Source organism: Malaclemys terrapin, chromosome 6, assembly GCF_027887155.1.
Source record: "Malaclemys terrapin pileata isolate rMalTer1 chromosome 6, rMalTer1.hap1, whole genome shotgun sequence".
Taxonomy (NCBI): Eukaryota; Metazoa; Chordata; order Testudines; family Emydidae; genus Malaclemys; species Malaclemys terrapin.
In genome coordinates, this window is record NC_071510.1 from 35,672,528 (window position 1) to 35,698,390 (window position 25,863).

Here is a 25,863-nt window from a genome sequence, read left to right on the forward strand (position 1 = left end):
TGGAGACAGCATCCCAGGCTTCTCGCATGCCATGCCTGCACAACTCAGTGGTGTTAATGTCTTCACACAGGAAGTGAGAATAATTCTAAATATCAATTTTTAATTGTTATTTTTATGTCTCCACTGTGGATCTGAGAAAATTTTTGAAGAAGCAAACACTAAACAGCTAACTTTTTGGTGAGATTCCTCAAAATATGGGGGCTGATTCTGGTCTTACACCGATACTAGAAAAATGAGTCCCTGTAGGTCTGAATTTATCAAAGTGCTCAGCACCCTCTGTTGGAACCCAATTTTCAGAAGGTCTCAGTCCTGTTTAGGAGCCCAAGGGGCCAGATTTCCAAAGAAATGCAGCATATTGGATGCTGAGCTCGTTTGTAAGTCTAGCCCAATTGTGGGTTCTGAGTATTTGAAAATCTGGCCCTCTGTTACAGCAACTACTACCAGTGGTAGCAATGGGGTAAGTGCTAATAGGGGCAAGGCTCAGGCTTTTCAGAACATGTTTGTGTGGCACAGGGTATGTCTAGACTGCAATCAAAGGGTGGGACTGTAGCTTGAACCAACATACTTGAGCTAGCTTTAATCTAGTTATCTTTGGTCCTGGAGCAGTGAAGTTGTAGCAGCATGTGCTTTAGTGTGGGTTGTACTAGCCCGTCTGGAGCCCTGGGTAATTACAGGGTGAGCCAACGCTGAAGTTCACGCTGCAGTGGCTTTACTATTCTTGGATCTGAGCTAGCTGAATTAGTTAGCTCAGGTATGTCAGCTCAAGCTGCAATCACACTTAGGGATTGCAGTCTAACTAGACATACCCATAGCCATAGGTGCTGGAACTAGGGGTGCTGCCGCACTGCCTGACAAAGTGGTTTCCATCATATAGAGGGTTTACAGTTTGGTTCAATGGCTCTCAGCTCCCCCACTATACAAATTGTTCCAGCACCCCTGCCCACGGTGGTAAAACTACCTGAGTTCTGTCTACAGTAGCAACTTGAACCTACACTGATGCTAGCTCTAGATATAATATGACTATCATCAAATTTTTCTAGTGTGGCCACCCCCTATTATATGGGTCTACTCTCCCCCTCTGGCTTTGCAGTCACAGCTAAATACCAAGTGCCTTTCCCACAGCTCCGGGTATTTCTGTTCTCTGTATTAATGTTGAGGCCCAAAGAAGTAAAGGAAAGTGAGCCAGTTAGGCTGCTGCTGTATTAAAAACACATATACATGTATTTGCCGAATGGAAAGGGACAAAACACATATGGGAACAATTATTTACAAAATCCTATAGTCATTTTATTAAGCCTGTTGTATAAATTGAGCAATCAGCAACTTGGGAACTACTCTGATTTGGCGTGTGTCATTAGGGACTCTTTTATATGCATTTTGGTGACACATTAAAAAAGAAAAAATATTTCTTTAATTTGCTCCAGCATGAAGTCCCAATGGGGGCTGCTCCTTTGTCTGAAATAAATATCCTGTTTAGAGGATAAAGTTTAAAGCAGCAGAGAAGCACAAATTTCTCAGACCAATGACTGGTTGGTTAGCACAAGATACTGCCACAAGAACATCCATGTACTCATATACAGGAACAACCTACGGATGTTCTCTTTTTGGTCGATTGCTGAATCAAGGCCTTGAATTAGTAGAATGAGGGGAAGGAGAAAATGCAGCTTACATAATTGTCTGCCCTCCTCCAGTAACTGTCTGACAGTTCAGCTATGAAAATTCAATGTAGTCAGTTTGACTGTTTTGTTGGGGAAGAAATTATGAATGAGAGACAATAAATAAAAACAAGACATAAAAACTTGAAGTCCCCCTTCCTTGAATCAGTCACTGTCCTGTCACTTCCTAATGGCAGATGAACAAATTCCTTGACAAGAGTTGGTAGAAGGGGTCAAGGTTGCGAGAGGGTCTGTAGTAGGCCATGAAGGTCCTCTCCCTACTGCCTTGCCTTGAGACACCCACAACAATATCAGAAAAACAGAAGCAATAAGAAATGTAATAACACAGGGAGGACTGACCTCATTCACAGAATCTTTTTAAAAAATTATTTCTGGCATTAAAATATGTAAGAAAGACCATAAACCAATGTCAATAAGACCTGAACACTAGAAATAATAAGTCCTGGCATTTATTTGGCCTCATGTAAAATGCAAAAAGATCTGATAGCACATTATTAATGTCACTCTCATTGGAAAGAAAATAGCTTTTTGTATGGCTTTTCTTACGTGAACAGCCAAGAATGACTAATTTCAAAAGAAAAAATTCATGGAGTACTGTACAGGTCTAGGATGTCTAGAATAACATCTTTCTCTGCTAGTGCTGATATGATGCCAACAGTAAAATTTCCTGAGTCTGAAGGTCATTTTTTTGTGGCAGAGTAACTCATCTTACATAACTATATGAAACTGGATAGTGCCACAGTAATTAAGGACTGGGGCACAATAGATGGTGGTATTAGCTTACATATAACCACTCTTTTCTGTGCATGTTCGAGGTAATATTTGTAAAATATGTCATTTTTAGAAAGGCTGTAAAATATTGTTGGAAGTATATTCCTGCCCCCATCTGTGTTTTGGGGTTGGGCCTTCCCCTCCCACTTCTCCTCTGGAGGCAACAGCAATCATTGGAAGAGGATCTGTAGGCTGGAGCTGAGAGAAAAATTGATTTTCCAGTTTGGTGGCTAAACTGAAAAAATAAAAAACAATTAAAAAAAAAACCTGTTAGTTTTGAACTGAAACTGAAAAAAAAAAAATGTTTTCTTGCCAAAACAAACAAACAAAATATTTTGGATCAAACAAAACATTTTCTTTAAAACAAAAAAATGGAAACATAACAAAATAAAACAAAAAATGGAAAAATAATTGGTTTTGTTCAATTTGTTATGTTTTCAGGTGTTTATTACTCTTTCAAAAAAATACATCTAGCTAAATTGCAAAACAAAAAGTCAAAATATTTCATTTAAAAATATCAAAACAAAACATTTCACCTTTTTCTATTTTTTCCCCCATTTTTTATCCAGACGAAACTATGTGTCTAATTTGATTTACATTTTTCAGCAAATGTACTGTTCAACCAAAAAAATTTGCCCAGCTCTACTGTAGGCGTCATCCCAGGTATGTTTGCATGTATGGTAGATAGTGGTGGTGGGAAATTATAAGAGTATTTCTCGAGGAAAGAGGTTTCATCTCACAAGCACTGGAATTATAGGTACTGGAACAATATATAGAAGCATGGAGACCCTCCCAGTGATAGCCCTGCGCCTGTTTGTCCCCGGACGGTGGGCTCTGCCCTCACATTGTCTCTGTTCCCCCTTCATGTTTTTGTGTCAAACTCCTTGCATCCGCCTCCTCCCCTTACCACATGTCAGGATAGTTGAGGATTAGAAGTAGATTTAAGAATAAGAACCCAGTGGGTAAAAGAATTTATGCAGCTCAAAGGTCAGGGTAGACATGGACCTCAAGAGGGCTGTCTGGTGGAACAGAAGAGGTGTAGCAAAAAAAGCTAAAGGATGGGGATGATGTAAAAAACCCCAAAAACAAACAAACCAAAAAGGCTGAGGCAGAATGGAAGGGTGAAGGGGAAGGAGATGTAGGGGCAGGAATAAAAGCATGGTTCAGTCTAGGGAACAAGGAGAATTGAGTAAGAGGTAAGGAAGCTAGAATGGCTGCTGGAGAGGCAGGCAGATAGGAAGATGAATTGTGGGAGGCGGAAAAGAGGGGTAGAATGAGCTGGAGAAGGGATCGTGAACACCAGGAAGGGGCTGTTTGAGGAGTCAGGATTGGTGAGAGCAGTAATAGAATCAGGTGTATATGGGAAGGGGAGCAGGACAGAAGGGGTGCTGGGCAAAATAAGATTTTTTTAGTTCTTTAGCAATTCTGAAAAAGAAAAATAATCATTTTGGGTCAAATAAAACACTTTGTTTTGATTTAAAACATTTTTTAATGTTTAAAAAGAATTTTAAAAGTTAAAGGAAATTTCAAAATGTAAAGTGGTTTTGAATTGAGAAATCAAAATGTTTCATTCTGAAAATGTGAAAAACAAAACATTTCAATGTTGGGGGGAGTTTTGGTGTGTTTTTCCCCAGAAATGAGAAGTTGGCAAAGTTGATACAAATTTGGAAAACATTCCAGTGTTACTGAATCTGCATTTTCCCCTGAAATGTTTTTTTGCATTCTCCACAGGGGAGGCTTCAGCTCCTTCTCTACTCCAACCCACAGTACTCTGCAGGGAGGAGGATTCCAGGCCCTCCTCTCATTTGTAACATGATTCCTGGAGAAGGTTTTTTTTTTGCCCTCCTCCAGTCACCATCATCACTCTTCAGAGAAAGGGTCAAATTGTTATGCCATGTAAACAGTACAGGAAATCTTGACTGAGAGAGCCTGTGTTTATATTAGCAGAGAACAGAGATCGTAAAATACCGAGGAGGAAAAAAATTGTGACTATTTCATGAATAATAGGGCTTTGGGTCAATTCTGCCCTTCTGAGCCCTTTAGGGTAGACAAATTCAAGAAACTTTGAAAATGGGCTGTGGTTATTTAGTCAAATGCACAGAATATAATGTCAAAGCCATTAGTGACTTAGGCCACCCATTTTAAAGTTCAGATACCAAAATCCAACATTAAGGTGAAACACTGATCCCAAAGAAGTCTATAGCAAAACTCCAAGTGACTTCAGGATTTCACCGCAGATATTTTTCTTCAGGCTGCTCTAGTGTGAACCCAAGGCCAGGGTCGGGCAGAGAATCAGGAAGGCCAGCAGGACCCTTGGTGTCCCGTCTCTGCTGTGTCAGCACAATCTGGGCCCAACAGAGAATCTGGCCCATTATGTTTATTAAGAAAAAATATTTTTTTACATTTGTTGTAATCATAAACAGTTGAATACTTCAGTATTCTGCATAGTAGTCCTCTGCCTCCGTGCTGCTTTATAGGCCAGCCTCTCCCTAGGGAGATCTCAAAGCCATCATCTTGAAACCTGAGGAGAAGTGGACAGGACTTTATTCACTCCTACCACAATTGTTCCTTAATTGACCAGTGTCACTCTACAGCAATGCTAGGCACTCTGGGGACTGAGCATATTGCGTTAGTAGTACTTCCAGTCCCTGCTGAAATAGGATTAGAGACTTGAACTGAGATTTGAACCCAGGTCTGACACATGATAGAGCACATTATTACTACTGGTTTCAGAGTAGCAGCCGTGTTAGTCTGTATCCGCAAAAAGAACAGGAGTACTTGTGGCACCTTAGAGACTAACAAATTTATTAGAGCATAAGCTTTCGTGGACTACAGCCCACTTCTTCGGATGCATATAGAATGAAACATATATTGAGGAGATATGTAGATTGGCCTCTCAGAGTTGGTAAGACAACTCCCACCTGTTCATGCTCTCTGTATGTGTGTATATATATCTCCTCAATATATGTTCCATTCTATATGCATCCGAAGAAGTGGGCTGTAGTCCACGAAAGCTTATGCTCTAATAAATTTGTTAGTCTCTAAGGTGCCACAAGTACTCCTGTTCTTATTATTACTACTGGCATTGTTATTCATTATTATTTAAACAGCACTGTGGGTGTGCATGGTGCTTTACAAGTACGAAATCTGGCAAAGTCCCAGACCCTTGTACCTTACCGTATTAATTGCCATTAGGATGCCACAATGGACTTGTCATAAAAACTGGTCCGGAATTGTTCTCTCAAAAATGCTGATTCAGCAAAACACAAAGTGTGCATGGGAAAGGGTAAGTTTTGACAAATTCCTGTGTTGAAAAACTTTTGAATAAGACAAACTTTTGAATTTGTCAAAACATCCCATCTGGACATTTAAAAAAAAAAAAAGTCAATGTTTTGATTCAAAATAACTTTTTGTTTTGAAATATAAATTAATTTATAGTATTTGCTGTTTTTTTAAATCAAAATTAAATGTTTCAGAATTATCAAAATGAAATATTTCAACTGACCCAAACTGATTTTTCCCCCCAGATTATTGGTTCTCAATTTTTGTTTTTTGAGATTTGGACATTTCACCCCTATTTGAGACAGGAAAATGTTTCAAAACCTCAATTTTTCCCAGGATGGGAAAACTGTTCCTACCCAGCTTTATTCATTGTATGTTTTTTAATGATATTTCATCATTTGCAAAGATACTATCATCATTTGCAAAGTTACTTCTATGAAAGTAGAAGAATGAAACAGGCATACTCAGCCTGGATGCATTTTAGGGCACTTTAGTAAATACATAATTGACCTCATTCAAGCATTTCCTTTTTCCAATATTTTCTGCATCACTCCAATTTAATAACAGTGAATTAAATTATTGAAGTTTTAACTTGATGGAAATAATTAAACTTACTTTTCACACTTAGCTTTCTTAACATCCTTTATTCCCCCACACTTCCTGTGACCCAGCAAGCCATGCCAACTATCTTTTTGTTGCCAGTTTTGGGGTGATACTATATTTTCCACTACCATTTGGATGCTGGAAAATAATTAAAATTTTATGCCAGTTTTGCATTGAAGAGCCATATTTTAAAAAATAGCAGAAGCCAATGTGGTGATAATCCCATTTTTGTAAAAAACAGCTTTATTATTTACACACAACAACTATTTTATAACCAGCTTTTAATAAGACCTGGACAGCTATTCTGTTACTAACTCACTTTGTGAATTGTACCTTTTATTTAACTCAGGAAACACAGATAATAGATCTTCTAAAGTAAAAACAATAAAATTATTCTGAATGTAGGTTGTTGCTAAAGCGCATCTGTTATACAAAAAACTCCCCATCCTATCCAACCCTAGTTTTTCTGAGTAAATGTACTACGTTCTGTTCACTGTAGATCAGCTGTACTCAATTTGAGCTCAAAGCATTAACAATGCTGACCCCATTCTTGCAATCTGATCCACATGGGTTGACCCTCACTCTGGCAGTGAGTCCCAGTGAAGTCAGTGGGGCTCGGCACAGGGGATTTAATTAATTGTAGTATTGGAGACTTGGCTTTTATTACATTTCTAATTTCACTGTGGTATGTGATTATCAGGTTAGGTTAATAATGACATAATTGCACAAGTTGTATGCAGTGTAGTTGTAGCCATGTTGGTCCCAGGATATTAAAGAGACAGTGTGGGTGAGGTAATCTTAGAGTACCTTTCCCAGACCTGAAGAGCTCTGTGTGGCTCAAAAGCTTGTCTCACCAACAGAAGTTTGGGCCAATAAAAGATATTACCTCACTCACCTTGTCTATCATTGCAGAAGCATAATTTTGTATTTTTTACTATGGATATTTTTTCCCTAAGTGCCCAGCATAACATGAGATTAAAATTTCAGACACATTGGAAGTCTGCTAGCAAAACCAAAACCAAACCAATACAAAACCCAACAATCCCACCAACAATCATAAAGGAACTTGATTTTCGGAACTGTTACACTGGCTGCAGCACTACTAATCACATTTCTACAGCAACATCTTCTTTGAGAGGGAGCATGTTTTATATCTCTTTAAAAGCTCAGTAGTTGTCTGCTATCTTTAAAAGGTAAGTGAGGAGGGCTGATTACTCAAGAGATGGATAATGGAATCCAAGATCTTTCACTGCTGGAATACTGATTCAAATGCAGCACAAGATGACAATGTCTGAATCTTTTTTCATGAAGTGCTGTAGGCGTGCAAGGAATTTATAGACAAATTAAAAAAAATGGGAGTCCTGTGCCCCAAGATGCTTGCGGTCTAGGGGCTTGACCTTGCAAACACCCCTAAATACTTACAATCTGGCCAAAAGGGGAGTTTCACAAACCAGCTGAAGTTAATACAGCCTCAGGGGCTACTGACTTCCAGTGTCCCCCCTCTCTCCAGGACTGTGAGGGAAAAATCCAGAAAAGCTCAGCCCACTCCCCTCTTTTTCTCCTTCTCTGTAATACTGGAAGCACAAGGAGACCATGCCCCCAATGGGGCTTTCACAGAACCAGGCTCACGATGCTCCAGGGGAAGAATTCCCTTTCCTGCAAGTGCAGGTTCCCCACCTCCTGTGCTCTCAGAGGAGAGCGTAGAGCCTTTAGTAAAGCCCCTGAGATATTGTTTTATTGAGCACATCCTGCTCCATATGATGGTTTTAATAATATTTACATTTTCATAACTAAACTATTAAACTGAAACAAGTAATCTAAAGCATGCTTGAATCAGTGTGTGTTATATAACCACAAGAGGCAAACAAAAATGAGGGCTGGAATGAGCTGAATCCATATGAACTTTTGTCTCATCTCTCACTGCAAGCTTTCCTCAGGCTCTGAAATGAAACAGCGAGCAGCTTTTCACAACAGACAGCTGACTCCCCATATAAAAGTTTGGGGATACTGTGACAGAGCTCCACAGGACCATTACAAAAATATTTCCCACAAATAACGCTCCATTCAGCTCTCTCTCATTCACCCAACCAGAGTGGCTGTGGTTTCTGGTACATACAGCAGGCTATCGGAAGGCAGGTGATCATCCTTATTTAGAAGTACCACTAGTCATGTGACCAGAAAATGGTGGAGGATCTGTATTACCAGTAAACTGCTACAGGAAGAGGGATGCTGAAGTGCAGCAATAAAGCATCTGTATTATTTTCCCTCTTAAAAAAACCCTCCTCAAGTCTTTAGAAGGTAAGCATCTCTTTGCATTATGAGAATGATATGCAAAGAGCTTTTCTGGTTAACAGTTCTATTGTTGCAGTTCATTCAGAGAAAAAAGAAGGGATGAGAGGAATGTTTGTTAGCAGGATGCAAAGCATCTAGTTCCTCATTACTGAAAATCAGGCAGCTGTATTTTAATTATGTTGTAACTCTTTCTGAGAGGAGCTTACATCCATTCGATGGACTTGTTTTGTCAGGGAGCAGACCTGGTATTTATAATTAGGGAACAAAACTTCAGTGTACAATCAATCACCTAACACTTCTGATTACAGTGTATTTTCAGTTAATTTGCATAGCTTTCAGGGCATGGGGGGGGAGAGAAAACATAGGCATTGTCATTGTGTTTTTAAAGGATTGCTTCACTACCGGCATAGCAAGAATTTGAGATAGCACTAACAGTGCAGTACTTGACAGTCTATTGTTTTTGGTCCTTTGCTATCAACTGAAGCATGTAACATTTCCTGCCCCCTCCCTTGCAACACCCTTTTAAATTATTGTAGTATGAAGAGTCTTGTAACCTTGTGAGAGAGCAAGGAATCTTTTGCTCTCTCTCACAAGGTTACGAGTGCTGAAGAACTACTGCAAAAGTTGCTTTGTACAGGAATTACTTCCATTCCTTTTCAGTGTCAGGAGCTTACCGGTTTCATTAGCTCATTTGCATTTTTTATCTGTGAAGAGAGAATGAAAATTATTCTTGTGGAGGAATTTTTGTAAACAAATGCTTTTATCTAGTCCAGAGAAATGACAGTGGTGCAGAAGAACTTGCAGAATATATATAGAATATCTAACTATGACATACTTAAAACAGAGTGGGGAGGAAATGTGTTGTGTTGGTAGTTAAGTACCATTTTGAGTAAATGAGGGGTTGCAATTTGGACTCATTTATACTTCTTAAGAAGCAGAGCTGTGCTAGGGGAGGGGGAGGAGGCGCACAGCAGTGCCAGGAGGCATCATGCCTTTCTTAGTCTTTCTGCCTCCTGGGGGAGCACATTGGGCTGTGAAAAGAAAAGTACCATGCATCAAGCCAGAACAGCCAGCCAGCCACATGCGGGGAGGAGCCCTTCCCTTCCCTCACCCTTTCCAGACACATCCTTTTGAGGCCACTAATGTTCCCCATAGTATTAGCTACCTTCACTCATTTCTTCAGACCACACTCTCCTGTCCAGCCATCCAGAGTGTGGTTTCTCCCTGCATGGGAACACTGAGGATAAAAATGTCCTTTACATCCTCTCCATGACTGGCCTGGCTCTAATTTAGCACTGAGTGTATCAGGGCAGAGCTACAGAAAAAGTCCATATAGTTACATCTATTTACAGTGTTAGCCAGTGGTTACTGCTAGTCCATCTCCAACCTAATAACAGGAGTTCATTGTAGTTTTACAGCATGCCCTTAACATCTAGCTCTAACAGTAGAGACAAACTGGGAAAATATGACAGATAAGAGCTGGAAAAAGCAATTACAGTGCAGAGCAAATAAATTTTAAGAGCCTGTGATATATTGGCACTCTTATCTGAGCAGCTACTCTAGTAAGGAAAAGTCACTGTTTAAGTCAAATCCCTGTGTTCAGATAAATGCGTGGGCTTAAAAAAATCAGTAAGATATGGGTCCTAGGTGGTAAAGAATGCAATTCTGTCAGCAGAAGTAAATATGATTCGGATTATTTATATCACAGTAGCACCCAAAGGTCCCAGGAATGGGGCCCTATTGTATTAGATGCTGTACAAACACATAGAAAGACACAGTCATGCAATATGATGCAAAAATAAATAAGAAGAGTGAAGCAGAGGAGAATGAGAGTGATGGTAATGTCATGCGGTTGAACCAACTGTTCTCTCTTGAATATTGAAAAAAATGGCTTAGTTGTTAATGGACTTTGACAGCACATTAACTGATTAAAATATTGTTATGCAAATTTAGTGCTGCAAAAGATTGATAATTCTGGAGACAGAGGCCCTTTATCTATGGGGTAAATGCAAATTGGACAGCAAGAGTGCAAGCTTCCCTATTTCATCTCACCAGTACAGGGCTGGCTCTCTCGTAGAGGATGAAAGGTGTTTGCTATAGCAGGAAAATATTATAGACACAAAATGTATAGAAATGGTCTGTGTGTGAGCAACTGCTGGAGGGATAGCTCAGTGGTTTGAGCATTGGCCTGCTAAACCCAGGGTTGTGAGTTCAATCCTTGAGGGGGCCACTTAGGGATCTGGGGCAAAAATCAGTACTTGGTCCTGCTAGTGAAGGCAGGGGGCTGGACTTGATGACCTTTCAAGGTCCCTTCCAGTTCTAGGAGATGGGATATCTCCATTAATTTAATTTAACATTTGCCAGCTTATCTAAAGCAGCAGGACCTATAGCCAACACCACACCAAAGTGCACCAACCTTTCGATCTACAAGGATAAACTCCTGGTGAAACAGGGGAGCTCAGTGTCTATTCTATCCCAGGCCTCTGTGTTTTCTGCCCAAAATTATGATGGTGCTTTTTCTGATGTGGAAACCTGCCCAGTAGGATGTGGATTGACTCCATCAACTCTCATTTCACAATAGACATCAAATAGCTATCGCATATGCTAATGACTTTCATACATTGCTGATGTGGAACAGATTCAATCCAAATATCTAGAGGCAAAAGGCACATTTACTTTTCAATAGTAAAACAAATTCTTCAGTATTTGTTCCCAGTGAAAGAGGAAGTTAGTCTTTAGTGTTAGAAATTTTAGTGCTCTCAGTTCTGAAATATAAGGAATAAGTATTACGCTGTGAAATTCCCTTCAAAAAGAGTCAGCTGTCAACTCCCCATGTGCTGAATGCCACATTGTCCTTTCTGGAGGATCATATGAGATGTGTTACTTATGGAAATAACATTCCTGCTCCAGAAATGCCAATGAGATGGCAATGAAATGTCATTCCCAGAAATATCAACTCCTGGAGGGGAAGCTTCTCAACATATATTCAGTACAGGAGATAATGTTGGAGAAAACTCTGGGGCACAATCAGTGAACATTATATTGCACACTCATCTGCACAGATAGCACAAGTTGTTGCGTGGAGTACATGGATACAGTGTAGCTACCCAACCAGCTGCCATGAGAGTCATTGTGAGGTTCATGGCAAAACATGTGGCTGTAGACACATGGTATTGTACTGGGTATGCCACAGACTCAGCAGGTGTTTCGAACAGGAGACCCTATATGCTGTAGCACATGATGTGAGACACTATTATATGTCTGACAGGAAAGGAGTCTTTATTCAGAATGGCAGAAAGGAAAGGGGGCAAGCACAGTAGGTGCACACACTTTGTTGTTGGTTATGAAATAAATAAAGCCATGAAACTCCTAGTTAAAGTGCCACAGGGCAATCCAACCAGATTGGAATAAGGCTATAGAGAGCATACTCTCCAAGATGTCCATTTAAGATCTGATTGAGGAAAACATCCCTGTTCAGGAAAGTACTTAAGTATGTGTTGAACTTTAACTAAACGGGACCTAGCATGTGCTGAAGTTTTCCAGAATTGTGGACTTAAATCCATCTTCCCTTGTAAAGTCTTTGTATCATATTCAATCCTGGTGTAACTCCATTGATGTCAGCTGCACCCTCTTACACCAGAACTGACCTTGATCCTTTGTTCTTTGATCTCGCAGACATGATGTTTTAATTTCCACACCCTATATCTGATGCCCTGCACATCATTAATGCTCTTTCTGGGGCCATTCTGCATTGTGCCCTTGCTGGATAATTGTATCAGTAGCCCAGCATGCTCTGCTCAAGGGTCTCTCCTGTAGGGATGACACTGGATTATGAACCCCTTGCCTAACTCCTCCCCTTGGGTTTGCCACACCTAGTGTCTCCTGTATGCTACTTCTCCTACTGGCTCTATTCCCGACCTTTCCATTTTCTTTCCCTTTTCTGCTGGGACTGGAAACTGCCCCAACTAGGAGCCCCTAACATGGGATCCTGTCCCTTTTAGGCAATGCATCCTGATCTGGTCATTGTCATTTTAAGCACAGCTAAGGCCCCTCCAGCATGGGCCTGTGGCATGGTTTATTCATGCTTGTCTTCCTTGAGGTTAGGCCACATTGCCTTGGGAACATTTGCCTATAGAAGGGTATTTTGAGCAGTTTGAATAAAACATCCGTGGATCAGTTCTCACAAGCCCTCTCTGTGCAGCTCTTTGGCTGCATTCCAACGGCTTTCTCTTTCAGTCTCAGCGCTCCCCTTCTTCCCTGGTTCCAATCCAGCTGTTATCAGCCATGCATTCCCTGACACACTGGCTCTGGCACTTTTACAGTATCCCTCTGTCTGACTAATGTTTCCTTCTGTGTCCAGATTTGGCTGGTCTGCAGCCTCTTACTGGCTCCAGGGGCCCCACTGATTTATCATAGCGGTCTTCTTCTTAGGGTAGTTGGTGGTGATTCTCTGCCCAGCCTCTCCCCCACTCACTCATGTATTTACAGGCCTGGCCACTTCCCATGCTTCAGAGACTCCCTCAGTCGAACACCTTCCTCCCACAAGTAGGCTGTAGGAGTAGGCTGCTTGGTGCCAGCTTTCTCCTCAGCTAGCTCTCATTTGTCTTGGTCAGACAACCTCCTTTGGCTCCTGTATGGACCTGCCCCACATTGTTCCTGGCTGCACCTTACAATGGCTTGCTGTTGCCTGTCCTCAATAGCTCCTTTCTACAGCCATTGGGCTGTTTCCCGCTAACGCCACCTGCAGGACCAGCTTGTGAGTGGCGTGATCTCTCACATTCCTCTGTTCTCTCATCTCTGTGATGCACACACTGCATCTGTAAGACAATCTGAGGCCTTCAGATGAGACTCAGGGGGCAGATCTTCCCTGCTTCTTACATCAGATGTCTTCTGGGATCCAGTTCTTAAAAGGTCCCAAAGTATCCATTCACCCATCTGTTCTTCTAAAGCTGTGGTATTGCTCTGCGTCCCTGCCTTTCTCCTCAGTTGACCTGTGGCTGGCCCTTCAAGTCCAGATGGGGGAATTTTAGTCTTAACTTTGAATTTCTGTGATTTCATAGTTCAGGTTAGAACTTCAGTATAAATTTATATCTTAACCTGCATGAACTGCAGGCTCACTACAGCAATTTAAGAGATACATTTATATTGAAGTCCTAACCCGAACTATGAAATTACATGCCTTGCATGTTGTCAAGTATCAGGGGGTAGCCGTGTTAGTCTGTATCTACAAAAACAACAAAGAGTCTGGTGGCACCTTAAAGACTAACAGATTTATTTGGGCATAAGCTTTCGTGAGTAAAAACCTCACTTCTTCGGATTGCATCCGAAGAAGTGAGGTTTTTACTCACGAAAGCTTATGCCCAAATAAATCTGTTAGTCTTTAAGGTGCCACCAGACTCTTTGTTGTTTTTATGAAATTACAGAAATTCAAAATCAAGACTAAAATTTTAGGTAGAATGATGCAAAAGGGAAAAAAAGCTAGATATTGTAGGAAAGAGAAAAAATAGATAAAAATGCAAAATAAGGGAGAAGTATAGCAATAGCAAGAGAATAAAAGGGAAAGCAATACAACAGACAAAAGGAGCAAAAAGGGGTAAGAGAATCATGCATTCAGGGTTATGTAGAAAATTATATGTTAGACTAGAGGTGCAATTGCACAGTGTAGAAATAATACATAGGAAAAAAGGTAAAAACAAATGCCACATGGAGACAGATATGGTGACAATCAGAAGGCATCTGTAGCATAAGAAATTTGTATGCACATACCCCTTTAAAAGTATCAATATACTGCAAATCGTGCCAATTCTGAACTTGGCAGCAACAAAGGAACTGAATTCAGATCCCTGTGTTCTGATAAACCGATTTACAGAAGTGCTGAGTATCTGCAGTGCCTATTGATTTCAGCTAGAGTTGTGGATGCTTAACACCTCTGAAAATCAGGCTCCAAAGCCTCTATCACTTGTGTTAAAGAGGAATATTTTTTGAGAAGAAGGAGGGTGTATTTGTTAGTAGAATAGGACCTTTGACAGATCTGATTCCATCCAATAGAGGACAGTGGTAGACATCACTACCTAGAGAGGCAAATGTGTTAAGCAGTGCAAAAGGTAGACAATGAAAAACAAAAAAAAGATTTAATTAAAAAAAATAACACTGGAGAAAGCCAACAAAGTTGCAGAGACAAACAGATCAGTTGTACAGGAATAATACTAGTTGTATTTTAAAATTGTCAAGGCCATTGTGAATTTCTTCATCAGAACTATTTAAAGAAATTTTAGTCTTATAGGTGAAGGGGAATTCTCATAGTGCCAAGTATATTGGAAGTCCTTGTGTGGAGCACAACATACACCTTCCTGAAGATTTTCTGCTTCTTCTATTATGGCAAAAACAGACAGAAATAAGATAAACAGTACAAATACTAAAGCTAATTGAAAAATAGGAAAACTTCTTCAAGATTTCTTTTGTGAACAATCCACCCCTTTTTGTCAAAATTAAAGTTTCAACAAAACTTTTCACTGAAATTTTGAAATTCAGAAAATTTCAGCCATCTAGCATATATCTAGTTGAAAAACGTGATGCATTTTTAGGGGGAAAATTTTTACAACAAAACCAATCACTTTTCTGATCTAACTTTGAAATTTCAGTGAAAAATTGACTAAAAGAATTGAAATTCAGAAAATTTCAACCGGCTCTAATGTTCACTGTCAAACAACTTTTAGATCTGAGGCACACAGGACAGGGACCTAGGAAGTCATGAGTTTGAATCCTAGTTCTGAAAATGACTATCTTCCTCTAAGGACTCTGGTAAGTCACCTAATTTCTATATCTCAGTATCTCCATCTATAAAATGGGAATAATGGCACTTGCATACCTTTTGTGCAGCAGTGTTGTGAAAAACGATTAGTTGATGTTTGCACAGCACATTGCACTGTGTATTATAATATGGTTATTAAAATATATGGCTCAGCAGAGGCCCATTGTCCAATATTGTATAGTATGTAACTAGAAAGATGAGTCAAGGTTTTTTAGCGATGAATAAATTCCAACGTTTAGGATATAGATTTTTTTCTACCTTAATTTTATTAACTCCCAAGATTTAAATTTAGTAACCATGTGGACATATTCTGTACTACATGATTAAATCAACCCTGCACTTATTTCTTCTTAATTTGCAGATCTTAATTAGAAATAATTAATCAGCTTACACTAGTCACTTTTGATCAGGATTAAACAAAGACTCTGAATGGCTAACCAACTACAAAAGCAGTTTCTCCTCCCTTGGTGTTCACATCTCTTCTGCTAGAAGAGGGCCTCACCCTCCCTGATTGAACTAACCTCGTTATCTCCAGACTGATTCTCGCCTGCATATTTATACCTGCCTCTGGAAATTTCCATTACTTGTGTCTGATGAAGTGGGCATTAACCCACGAAAGCTTATGCTCCTATACATCTGTTAGTCTTTAAGATGCCACAGGACTTTTTGTTGCTTTTTACAGATCCAGACTAACATGGCTACCCCTCTGATACTTTTCATCAGATGTGTGGCTGACTAAACCATAAAAAGGGAATGTAAAAGAGTTCAGCTGTGAGTCAGCTTTCCCCACCCTCAACCCCTCTCATACAAATCTGATATCTGGCTCTGAACTACCTTTAAGAAATACACATTTTTGGACTTACTTTTGTGCAAGTCTGCAGGCCTTATATATCAAAGTTAGTGTCCCGTAACCTGACTCCTAATGCAGCTGATCCTTGAATGACTGGTCTGTGTACCACACAAAAGAAGTCATTTAGGACTCAAAGAGTTTAATTTACTTTGACCTCAGTTTCAGGAGAAAACATCTTTCTATCAATCCATTAAATCGTGCATGACTATAATGGAGCCTCTAATGCAAGTGAGTAGTCCTTCAACAAGAAGCATTCACCGGAAAGAAAAAATATTCTCTCTTTTCCTAATATTGTGGTCAACATCATCTTGTGTGCCAGGAAATTCTTCAAGCATGGATGTAAGGGGTGTCTGATGTACTAACGCTTCCCTCTGTGGGTGAAGGAATGGGAAGGGTTTCCCCACTGTAGAATGGAGTTCCTGCATTACCAGAGGATTCTGCTTACATCTGTGCAGGCTAGGGTGACCAGATTACCAGTATAAAATATCGGGACAGGGGCGGAGCCAAAAGGGGGCGGAGCCAAAGGGGGCGGATCAAAAAAAAAAGTTTTAAGGGGCCTGGGGCATTAGCAGGCCCCGCACGCTGCCCTCCCCGCGGAGCCTCCCGCCCCCTGGCCAGCCACAGGCATATGCGGGGCGCAGTGGGTCCGGGCGGGGGCAGCGCGGAGCGGGCAGGAGCCGGGTGGGCGGCAGGGGCTGAATCCCCGCTGCTGCCGGGGAGCCCCGCGCCTCTCCCTCCCGCTTGCGGCTGTGGCTCCTTCCCGGCGGGACACGCCCCCTGCTGCCCCGGGCACATGCGGAGCGCATCCCCCGCGTCTAGTCTCCCTCCCGCCGGGAAGGAGCCGCAGCCACGAGCGGGAGGGAGAGGCGCGGGGCTCCCCGGCGGCGGCGGCAGCAGCAGGGATTCGGCCCACGCCCCTGCGCCGCCCACCTGGCCCCTGCCCGCTCCATGCTGCCCCACGGGCTGCCGAGCTGGAGCAGCCTCCAGGCTGCGCTCCCGACCCCGGGCAGAAGCCCTCTGGCGCGGCGGGGGCTCACAGCTGAGCCCCCCGTCTCCCTCCCTTGCCAACCTCCCTTTGCCCGCCCGGTGCCGGGGTCCCGGAGCTGACATTGGTCGAGACGCGGGACAAAGAAGCAAATATCGGGACAGTCCCGATTAAAATCGGGATGTCTGGTCACCCTAGTGCAGGCCCAGTGCCTGTAAGTGGGCTTCCAGCCTGCGCTCTGCCAAGGATTTTTCTATTATCTGCTGCCTCCAGAATTCCCTTCAGAACATGGAGGAGGAACCCAAGTCCGTTAATGCAGAGAACGTCAGGTTTTACAAAAATCCTGCAAGATTTGGGGTGATAGTGCTGCAGGGAGTCAACATGTGGCCACCTCACCCATTTCTGCCCTGCTGGGGAGTTTGAGGAAGTGTACAATACAGTAGAAGCAGTACTTGTTCATTCCATGCCCTTCCCCCAGTCCACCAGGTTTTTACCCATTCTGGCTGTGAAAGGGGAAGTGAAAACAGTAGTCATTTGAGAGTAACTAAGGCTAGTTCCTGTCTCTTTTTTTAAATGTCTGCTTTGCATATTAATTAATAATAGGGTTACCATACGTCCGGATTTTCCCAGACATGTCCGGCTTTTTGGGCCTCCAATCCCCATCCGGGGGGAAATCCCAAAAAGCCGGACATGTCCGGGAAAATAGGGAGGGAGGGCCCGGCGGTGCTCGGCCAGAGCCGCTGGCGCTGGGGCCGGGGCCGGCCGGCAGTGCTTGGTAGGGGCTGGGGCCGGGGGCGCAGTGTTCGGCCGGAGCCGGGGCCGGGGGTGCGGGCACTTGGACGGGCTGGGGGCTGGCGCAGTGCTGGGCCGGGGGCAGGGACAATGCTCGGCCGAGGGCAGGCGCGGTGCTCGGCCGGGGCTGGGGGCGCTGGCACTTGGCTGGGGGCCGGCGCCCCAGGACCCGAGCCGAGCCGGACAGGAGACGCCGGGGCCAGAGCCTCTTGGCCTCAGCCGGCCGGCCGCCAGAGGGAGCCGCTTGGCCAGGGGGGCCGGACTAGGCCGCGCCACACCCCACCCCAGCCCCAGCTTACCTGCTGCCTCCCTGTTTCAGGCTTCCCGCGAACATTTGATTCGCGGGAAGCAGGGGAGGAGGAGGAGCAGGGGGCGGAGCGTTCAGGGGAGGGGGCAGAGTTGGGGCGGGGCCGGGACCCGATAGAGTGTCCTCCTTTTTAAAAATTAAAATATGGTAACCCTAATTAATAAGTTAAAACATATTAATCATGTCTTCATTTTATAAAAACTTTATTTTTACTGACCATATTAGAGCTCATGTTTCCAGCATGACATGTTTGGTCGGTCAGTCTAGGCAGAGGTGAGCAAACTATGACCCGTGGGACCATTCTGCCCGGCCCTTGAGCTCCTGGCCGGGGAGGCTAGCCCCCCAGCCCCTCTCCTGCTGTCCCACCTGCCCTGCAGTCACGCCACTGCGCAGACAGCGCTCTGGGTGGCGGGGCTGCAAGCTCCTGCAGGGCAGCGCGGCAGCGTGTCTGGCTCCGGCTGAGCGGCACGGCTGCCAGACATGCTGCTCTGAGCAGCATGGTAAGGGGGCCTGGGCCAGGGGGTTGGATAAGGGACAGGAGGTCCCGGCGGGCAGTCATGGGACAGGGAGCGGTGGGGTTGGATGGGGCAAAGGTTCTGGGGATGTGGTCAGGGGACGGGGAACAGGGGGTGGATAGGGGTTGGGGTAGTCAGTGGACAGGGAGCAGGGGGGATTGGATAGGGGGTGGGTCCCGGGGGAGTAGTTAGGGTCGGGGGGTCCCGGAAGTGGGCGGTTGGATGGGTCGGGGATTCTGAGGGGGGCAGTCAGGAGACGGGAAGTGGGAGGGGGCAGGGGCCATGCTGTTTGGGGAGGCACAGCCTTCCCTACCTGGCCCTCCATACAGTTTTGCAACTTTGATGTGGCCCTCGGGCCAAAAAGTTTGCCCACCACTGGTCTAGGGCATATACAAGGGCTCTAAAAATATCATCGTTCTCAGGACATATTTTTCTCAAGTGCTGTTCATTGTTTATTTAATAGAAAAAGGGAACTTGACACTGAAGAAAAAAAAGCATTATTTCAGCAAAAACTGCTTAGATATTTACATTCAGCTTTGCTGTAAGGCCATAATATGTGCCCCGCTTTGATTTGAAATGCAGGAGACGATCTTATATCAACAAGGCTGTTTATGATAATATTTTAAATTATTTTTTACATACCAGCAGTGTCCCAGATCTGTCAAGTCTCCATCTGGAGGAGGGTCCCCTCTTGCTTATACAGCTGTCACACAACAAATATCCCATGTTGAATATTGTATTTTAATTACATAAAAAATGCTGTTCCATCAAATTGAGCTTAGAGATTTTTGGCCAAATTCTGTTCTCAGTTACTGAATATCACTGCTATTGAAATCAATGGGCTAGTTCAACCTCTGAAGAGGATGTAGTTTACAGGGGTAGGGGTAGCTGCACTGCAATGGAGATGCAATTCACGCTTAGGGGGTAAAACTTTAACAGCCCATTAATAACAAATTATTAACTCAGTTTAATTCATTTCAGAAAATTGCTCTTTTAGCTATTATTTTAATAGCAGTAGTGCCTAGGAAACCAATCAGAGATCAGGACCCCATTGCTCTAGGAATGGTACAAACACAGATCAAAAAGATGGTCCCTCCCTCAAAGAGCTTACAATAGTATCTTAGGTTGGTCTTTTGTTTTGCTACAGAAAATTTTTAATTAAAATGGACACAATTGGGATAAAACTCATTTTAAACTTATCTTTACACTTGAGATTATGAAACAAAGTATTTTTTAAATTTACTGTTCACCACTTATGTTGCCTGTTTTATTTTTGCTTTTTGCACATTATAAGGAATAAAAATTACCTAGTGACCTTCACTTCTCTTTATAATCACTTTGTGCTGACTGTTACTTTCTGATACTTGTGCAATAACAGAATGTTTTTCTGTTTCACAGAACAATAAGGGAAATTTAAATTTAAAACCAAACCCTATTTTAGGGACATTTTTAAAATATCAAGAAAACATATCTATTCATATTGGCCAACCTTTTCAAAATGGTGCCTATAGTTAGACATCTAAATAAGTGGCCTGATTTTCAGAAGTGCCAACTCCTGCAGTTCTCATGCTTAGATTTAGGCACCTAAATTTTAAAATGTTAATGAAACACATTTTAAATAAAACCTGAATGTGGACACTAAAGCGAATATATTCACAAATATATTCACTCCCCCTCTGATGTTTGCATACAGTATCTTATTTAGCTTTACTGGGACATCTAAATGTCATTATAAAACTCAAGCTTCATTTCATGTTAGTTTAAAAGGATGAGTTAGTTTTAATAAAATAATTTTACTATGTATTGGTCAAAGCATTTAAATCTTTAATCATTTATTTACATTTTGTAAGGAAACAGTGATGACATTCAAAGTGTCAGTTTTCTGTAGAGCTCCTGTGCACAGAAAACATTTATTTTGATTCTACTGTTTAGTGTTAACACTTACAAACAATTTAATGCCATTTATTTTATCCATTATCAGGGTGCTTTGATGAGACTTTTTCATTTATTCTACTGTTGTCCAAAACAAGAAAGAAAAATACAAAGCCTCTTTGACAACCATCAGACATGTTTCAAAGTGGTGTGTTTTATAGATGAAATTAAGTAATTAAAACAATTCCTTTTTTTCAGTATTCAAGTTATTTGACTTTGCATAGGAAATTCATTGTGCAATAAATCTAGTGAAGTGATGACAAAGCTTTTCATTTAGGGAGAAGGCCTGCCCATGCATCATCCAGAATGTACAAGCCTTTGGTCCTCTTTACAATTCCCAGGCTCCATAGTCACAGAGCAGAGATTGAATCCTAAAATGGAAACTTGCCCACCTAGCTCTGGCCCATGCAGAGTCTAGACAAGGCATTGTTGCATGAGACTAGATAATAAGGTGCCTCCTCTGATGTTCCTTCATGGGCATAGGTTTTCTCTAGGAAGATTGTACAGGCCACCAATTCTCAGAGCTCATTGAAAGGAGCTGGTTGACACTCTGTCAGAGGAAAGCTAATCTTATGGTAAAAGAATTGGACTGGAATCAGGAATTTGGGGCTCAATTCCTTCCTGTGCCACAGTCTTCTTCTGTGACCTTGTGCAAGTCACTAAGGCCTGATCCAAAGCCCATTGAAATCAGTGGAATTTTTCTGTTGACATCATTGAGCTTTGGATAGGGCCCTTAAACGTTCTGTGGCTTAGTTCCCTATCTGTAAACTGGAGGTAATAGTTCCCTTCTCTCACCCTTTGTCTGGCATGTCTATTTAGATTGTAAGCTGTTCAGGACAGGGACTGTCTCTTACTGTGTGTTTGCATAGTGTTTAGCACAATGGGGCCCAGATATTGGTTGGGGTCTCTACACCAACATCATACGATAAATACATAATAATAATAAATAACCAAAGAAGGCCATGCTCTGACACTGCTCCCAGGATGCCAAACAGCCAGATAGGATTTTTTTTTTTCCAGCAAAGTAGATCGAATGTACAGTCAGGAAAGCTGTAACAAAGAACTAAGGCAAGCTGGATTAATTAGGCTCCCCATCAGTTCAAATGAGTCTGCTGGAAGAGACTCTGCTGAAGATATATCAGAGGAAAATACTTACTACTTTGCTCTTATCACAGCTCCAGCATAGGAATGTTAAAATTTTCTATACTGCAACTGATCTGCCTCATACTCTCTTTCCCACAACCATTACTTTAACCTCCTTCTTTGCCAATTCTTAATTCCAAGATTGTTTCCGTTGGTGCCCTGTGATGATGATGATGTGTACAGGAGACATCGAGGTGGCAGCCAATTGTTATAATATTCTCCTAAACCATTAGAAGAGCTGTTCAGTGGATAAGCAAAGCCTCGTATAGATACAACTGAATGGAAACTGGCTTCATCAAAACAGGTCCTCCCATCTGGACAGGACAGGCTATAACATCATTCTACATATGGTCATAATCTCACGATGATGCAGATGATATTTCCATAACTAGAATATCCAGTCCCAGCCCCAAAATAAGATTTAGAGTGTGATTTTTTTGGGGGGTGGGTGGGGGAAGGAGAGAAGCCTCATACAAATCCATTTAGCCAGTTTTGTGTGATCCAGATGTGAAAACAAAATTATTTTTCTGCTGCTAAAAAAAGCAAAAAAAAGTCAGACTATTTTTTAATTTAAATTGCTACTGTAAAAATATGCCTGAGGCTACATATTTGCATATTCACTATAATGAAGTTTAAAAGTTATATGAATACTATGTGTTTTGTGTGTCCTTGCCTTCCATAAGAACGCATATTTCACAATGTAATCAATGACAATTTTTTTGAGTGAGCAAGGAAAGCAGGATCAGGTCTGCTGATGGTATTAGAAACTCCCCTGTTACATTGACACCTTTGATCTTGTATTTTTTTTACAATAATTAATTAGTAGTTATTTTCAACATTCCAGTTGGATGTTTATAGAGAGTTGGTTGCCTATTCTCAAAAAGCTATTTAACCATCGCGTTTTGGGTTTTTTTTCAGTTCACAAACTATCTGCAAACAAAACAATGTTTTCCACAATTTTTTTTTCTTTTTTAAAGTTATTCAGCTAAATTTTTATGTGAAGATATTTCACTCTGGATTTCCTATGAAATGTTTCCTGCAAATATTGCTTTGTGTAATCAGTATTCATAATTTCAAATTGAGCTGTTTGGAGAGGACACATAGGTCACGCAATATGTTTATTCTGATTGATTTAGTGTAACTTTTCAGAATAAGGTTTATGGTGTAAATACTCACAGTTATGAAATTGAAATTCACTTTCAATTAATATTGTCACATTCATTTCAAATTTGCTGTTTCTGTGAACATTCCTACTAGCAAACTTATTTGTAAAATTTTTATAGAACGTGAATACAAAAGGGGAATGAACACAGCTGAAATGATTTATTTTAAAAAATTCTAACATTTGCAATTTCCCCCCAGTATTTGCTATACATTATCCCAATTAATAGTAATTTTTAGGTATAATTATTAGTATAGTTCCCTAATATTTTCCTAACTAATATTACTGCATATGAAAGCTAAACATTTGGTAGAAGTTTTTGCAACATAGAAAATCTGTCACAAAATTCCAGGATATTATTTTTGTGCTTCTGAGTTCTTTCAGTCCTATACATGCCTTTCTGAAATTCCATGACAGAATGAGACACTTCAGCTGATTCACATGCATATTCAACCTTCTCTAAAGGTGTGAAATGATGGATTTTCATGCAAAATAGCCCTAAAATATGAATAAAATCAAAATAATGTAATATCCTTTTAGTCTTAATGTTGATATACAGCAAATGTGATTATGGTAATTAGATTATTATGGAGTCTTGCTAAGATATGTGATTTGCGTGCAGTGGCTCAGGATAGCCACAACTTTCTGCCGCCTAATGCTGCACTGGCAACTTGAGAGAAGCCCAAAAGCTGCACTTAATTTGCATACAATCGAAACAACTGCAGTCTGCTGAAGTGTGGTTACACAATGCTACGCCCTAATCCAAACTCAAGTGCGTGATTATGTGGTGGGGTTTACAGTCTCGAGGGGCCACATCTCCATATCAACGATAGGGGTAACTAAGAGCTACCTAGACATGTTCCATCAGCCACATTTTGGTCACCTCTTTATTACTGTAGCCTGTTTGCAAATCAAATATTAAAATTAGACTTGTCTGAGGAAAGACAGTGCTCCAAATTAGATCAAATTATTATCTTTTGATCTTGGTCATCTTGCACATAAAATATGCCAATTTAAGGTGTTGCCTTTTTTATTTTTTTTTCTCTCCCAGATTGGTACCAGATGATGTGGGAATGGACATCCCCTTTGAGGAGGGTGTACTAAGTCCTGATGCTACAGAGATCAGGCCTGGTAAGAGAAACATTTATTCATTCATTCAGTTATGTCTGATTTCCATGACATTTAATTATTCAGTGAGAAGGATGTTTCTGTGCTGATAAGGCATCATTTCAGTGTTAGAAAAAAAGTGTTAAGTTTGCTTTATTTAGTTAATTCTGTACTTCACTTGACAAATGATAATAATTAGCAATGTGCCACATATTTTCCCTGGTGCTCTGGTGTCAGCTGTCTGTTAATTATTACAAGAACTAAATGCATTAAGTACTCTGCCTTAAGTATGCTAAATTTGACTTCAGTCTAAATGGGGTAAGTAAATTCAGATATTAAAATACACTAATCCAAAGAAAAGAGCTTAAAATATTGCATAAAATGCGATAGCAGGAAAGAAACCATGCCCAACTTGTATTTTAATTAACTGATAATACCTTTATTTACACCCAACTATGAGGAACAAGGTTATGTTACATATTTATAACTACTACCATAGAGAATTTGACATTATATAATCAGAAAAAATACAGCGCAGCATATTTGCAAAATAATACTACAGGAATGATACCAAACACATACTACAATAGATACCTAGAGGTGAATTCATTCTTTCTGGATTCAAAGGTACCTTGGTTCAACATTGAAATGAATTGTGTGATCCACATATCCTCTCAGAAGCACATCTGAACTTTGCTTTTGGCCCATAATTTTGTAATAAGAAAAAAGTGCACCCGTATCTAAACCAGATCTGAACTTTCTCGCTCAGGCCTGTCTTCAAAGGAGCTAGATCCCATTTTGAACAATTGAAGAGAAAGTGAATATGATTAATAATGGTGTTACTATGAGAGTTTGGAACATGGCAATACAAATCCTTCAATTGTTATTTAAATATAATGATAATTTTTACTAAATTTATAGGGCCAAATTCTATCCTGGGATGCTTCTATATGTATCTCACTGAGGTCATTGGGATTTCATGTAATTTAGAGCTTCTAGCTACAGTTGACATTTCTGAAGACATAATTCTATTTTGGTTTCGGTTTCTTGTAAACTTTTTTTTACAATTGATTTTATATATTATACAATTTTAAATGACTGATTGGTAGAAAATCTCATTGTTTAATGTGTTTGACGTTATTCAAAAGCATTCGATAGAGCAATTTTATCTAATACAGATGCTCTTCTCTTTCTTCATATTTATTTAGAGCCACCTAATTCTCTGGATCTTAATGGCTCCCATCCCAGAAGAATAAAGCTCACTGCTCCAAACATCAACCTTTCTTTGGATCGAAGTGAAGGGTCTGTCCTTTCTGATGATAATCTGGATACACCAGATGAAATTGACATCAATGTAGATGACCTTGACACACCTGATGAAGCAGATTCTTTTGAATACACTGGAAATGGTAATGAACTAGACTGGAAGACATTATGCAGAAATAAAGTAGGCTTTTCCTCATTGTTTTAGATGGGCTTAGGTCTGTCTCTTGTGTGTCAGACTTTAGGCAGTGTAAGTAAATCTAATACTTCAGACTGGAGGCAAGGTTTCCAAATAGTTCCATTTTCCGTTTATAAGGAACATCTATCTCTTCCCCCATGGAAAATAATCAGTGGAGTCTACTTCTTTAGGGC

General features: G+C 41.1%; 1 protein-coding gene across 2 annotated transcripts in view; it reads left to right on the top strand.

Annotated features, from left to right (window-relative positions):
• PRUNE2 (prune homolog 2 with BCH domain) overlaps window positions 1–25,863 on the top strand; it is a 184,083-nt gene that overhangs the window by 126,656 nt on the left and 31,564 nt on the right. For both annotated transcript variants that reach the window (XM_054032694.1, XM_054032695.1), the window contains exons 10-11: window positions 24,173–24,252; window positions 25,437–25,637. In XM_054032694.1, the coding sequence (XP_053888669.1) occupies window positions 24,173–24,252; window positions 25,437–25,637 (281 nt within the window). The remainder of the gene's footprint in view (window positions 1–24,172; window positions 24,253–25,436; window positions 25,638–25,863) is intronic.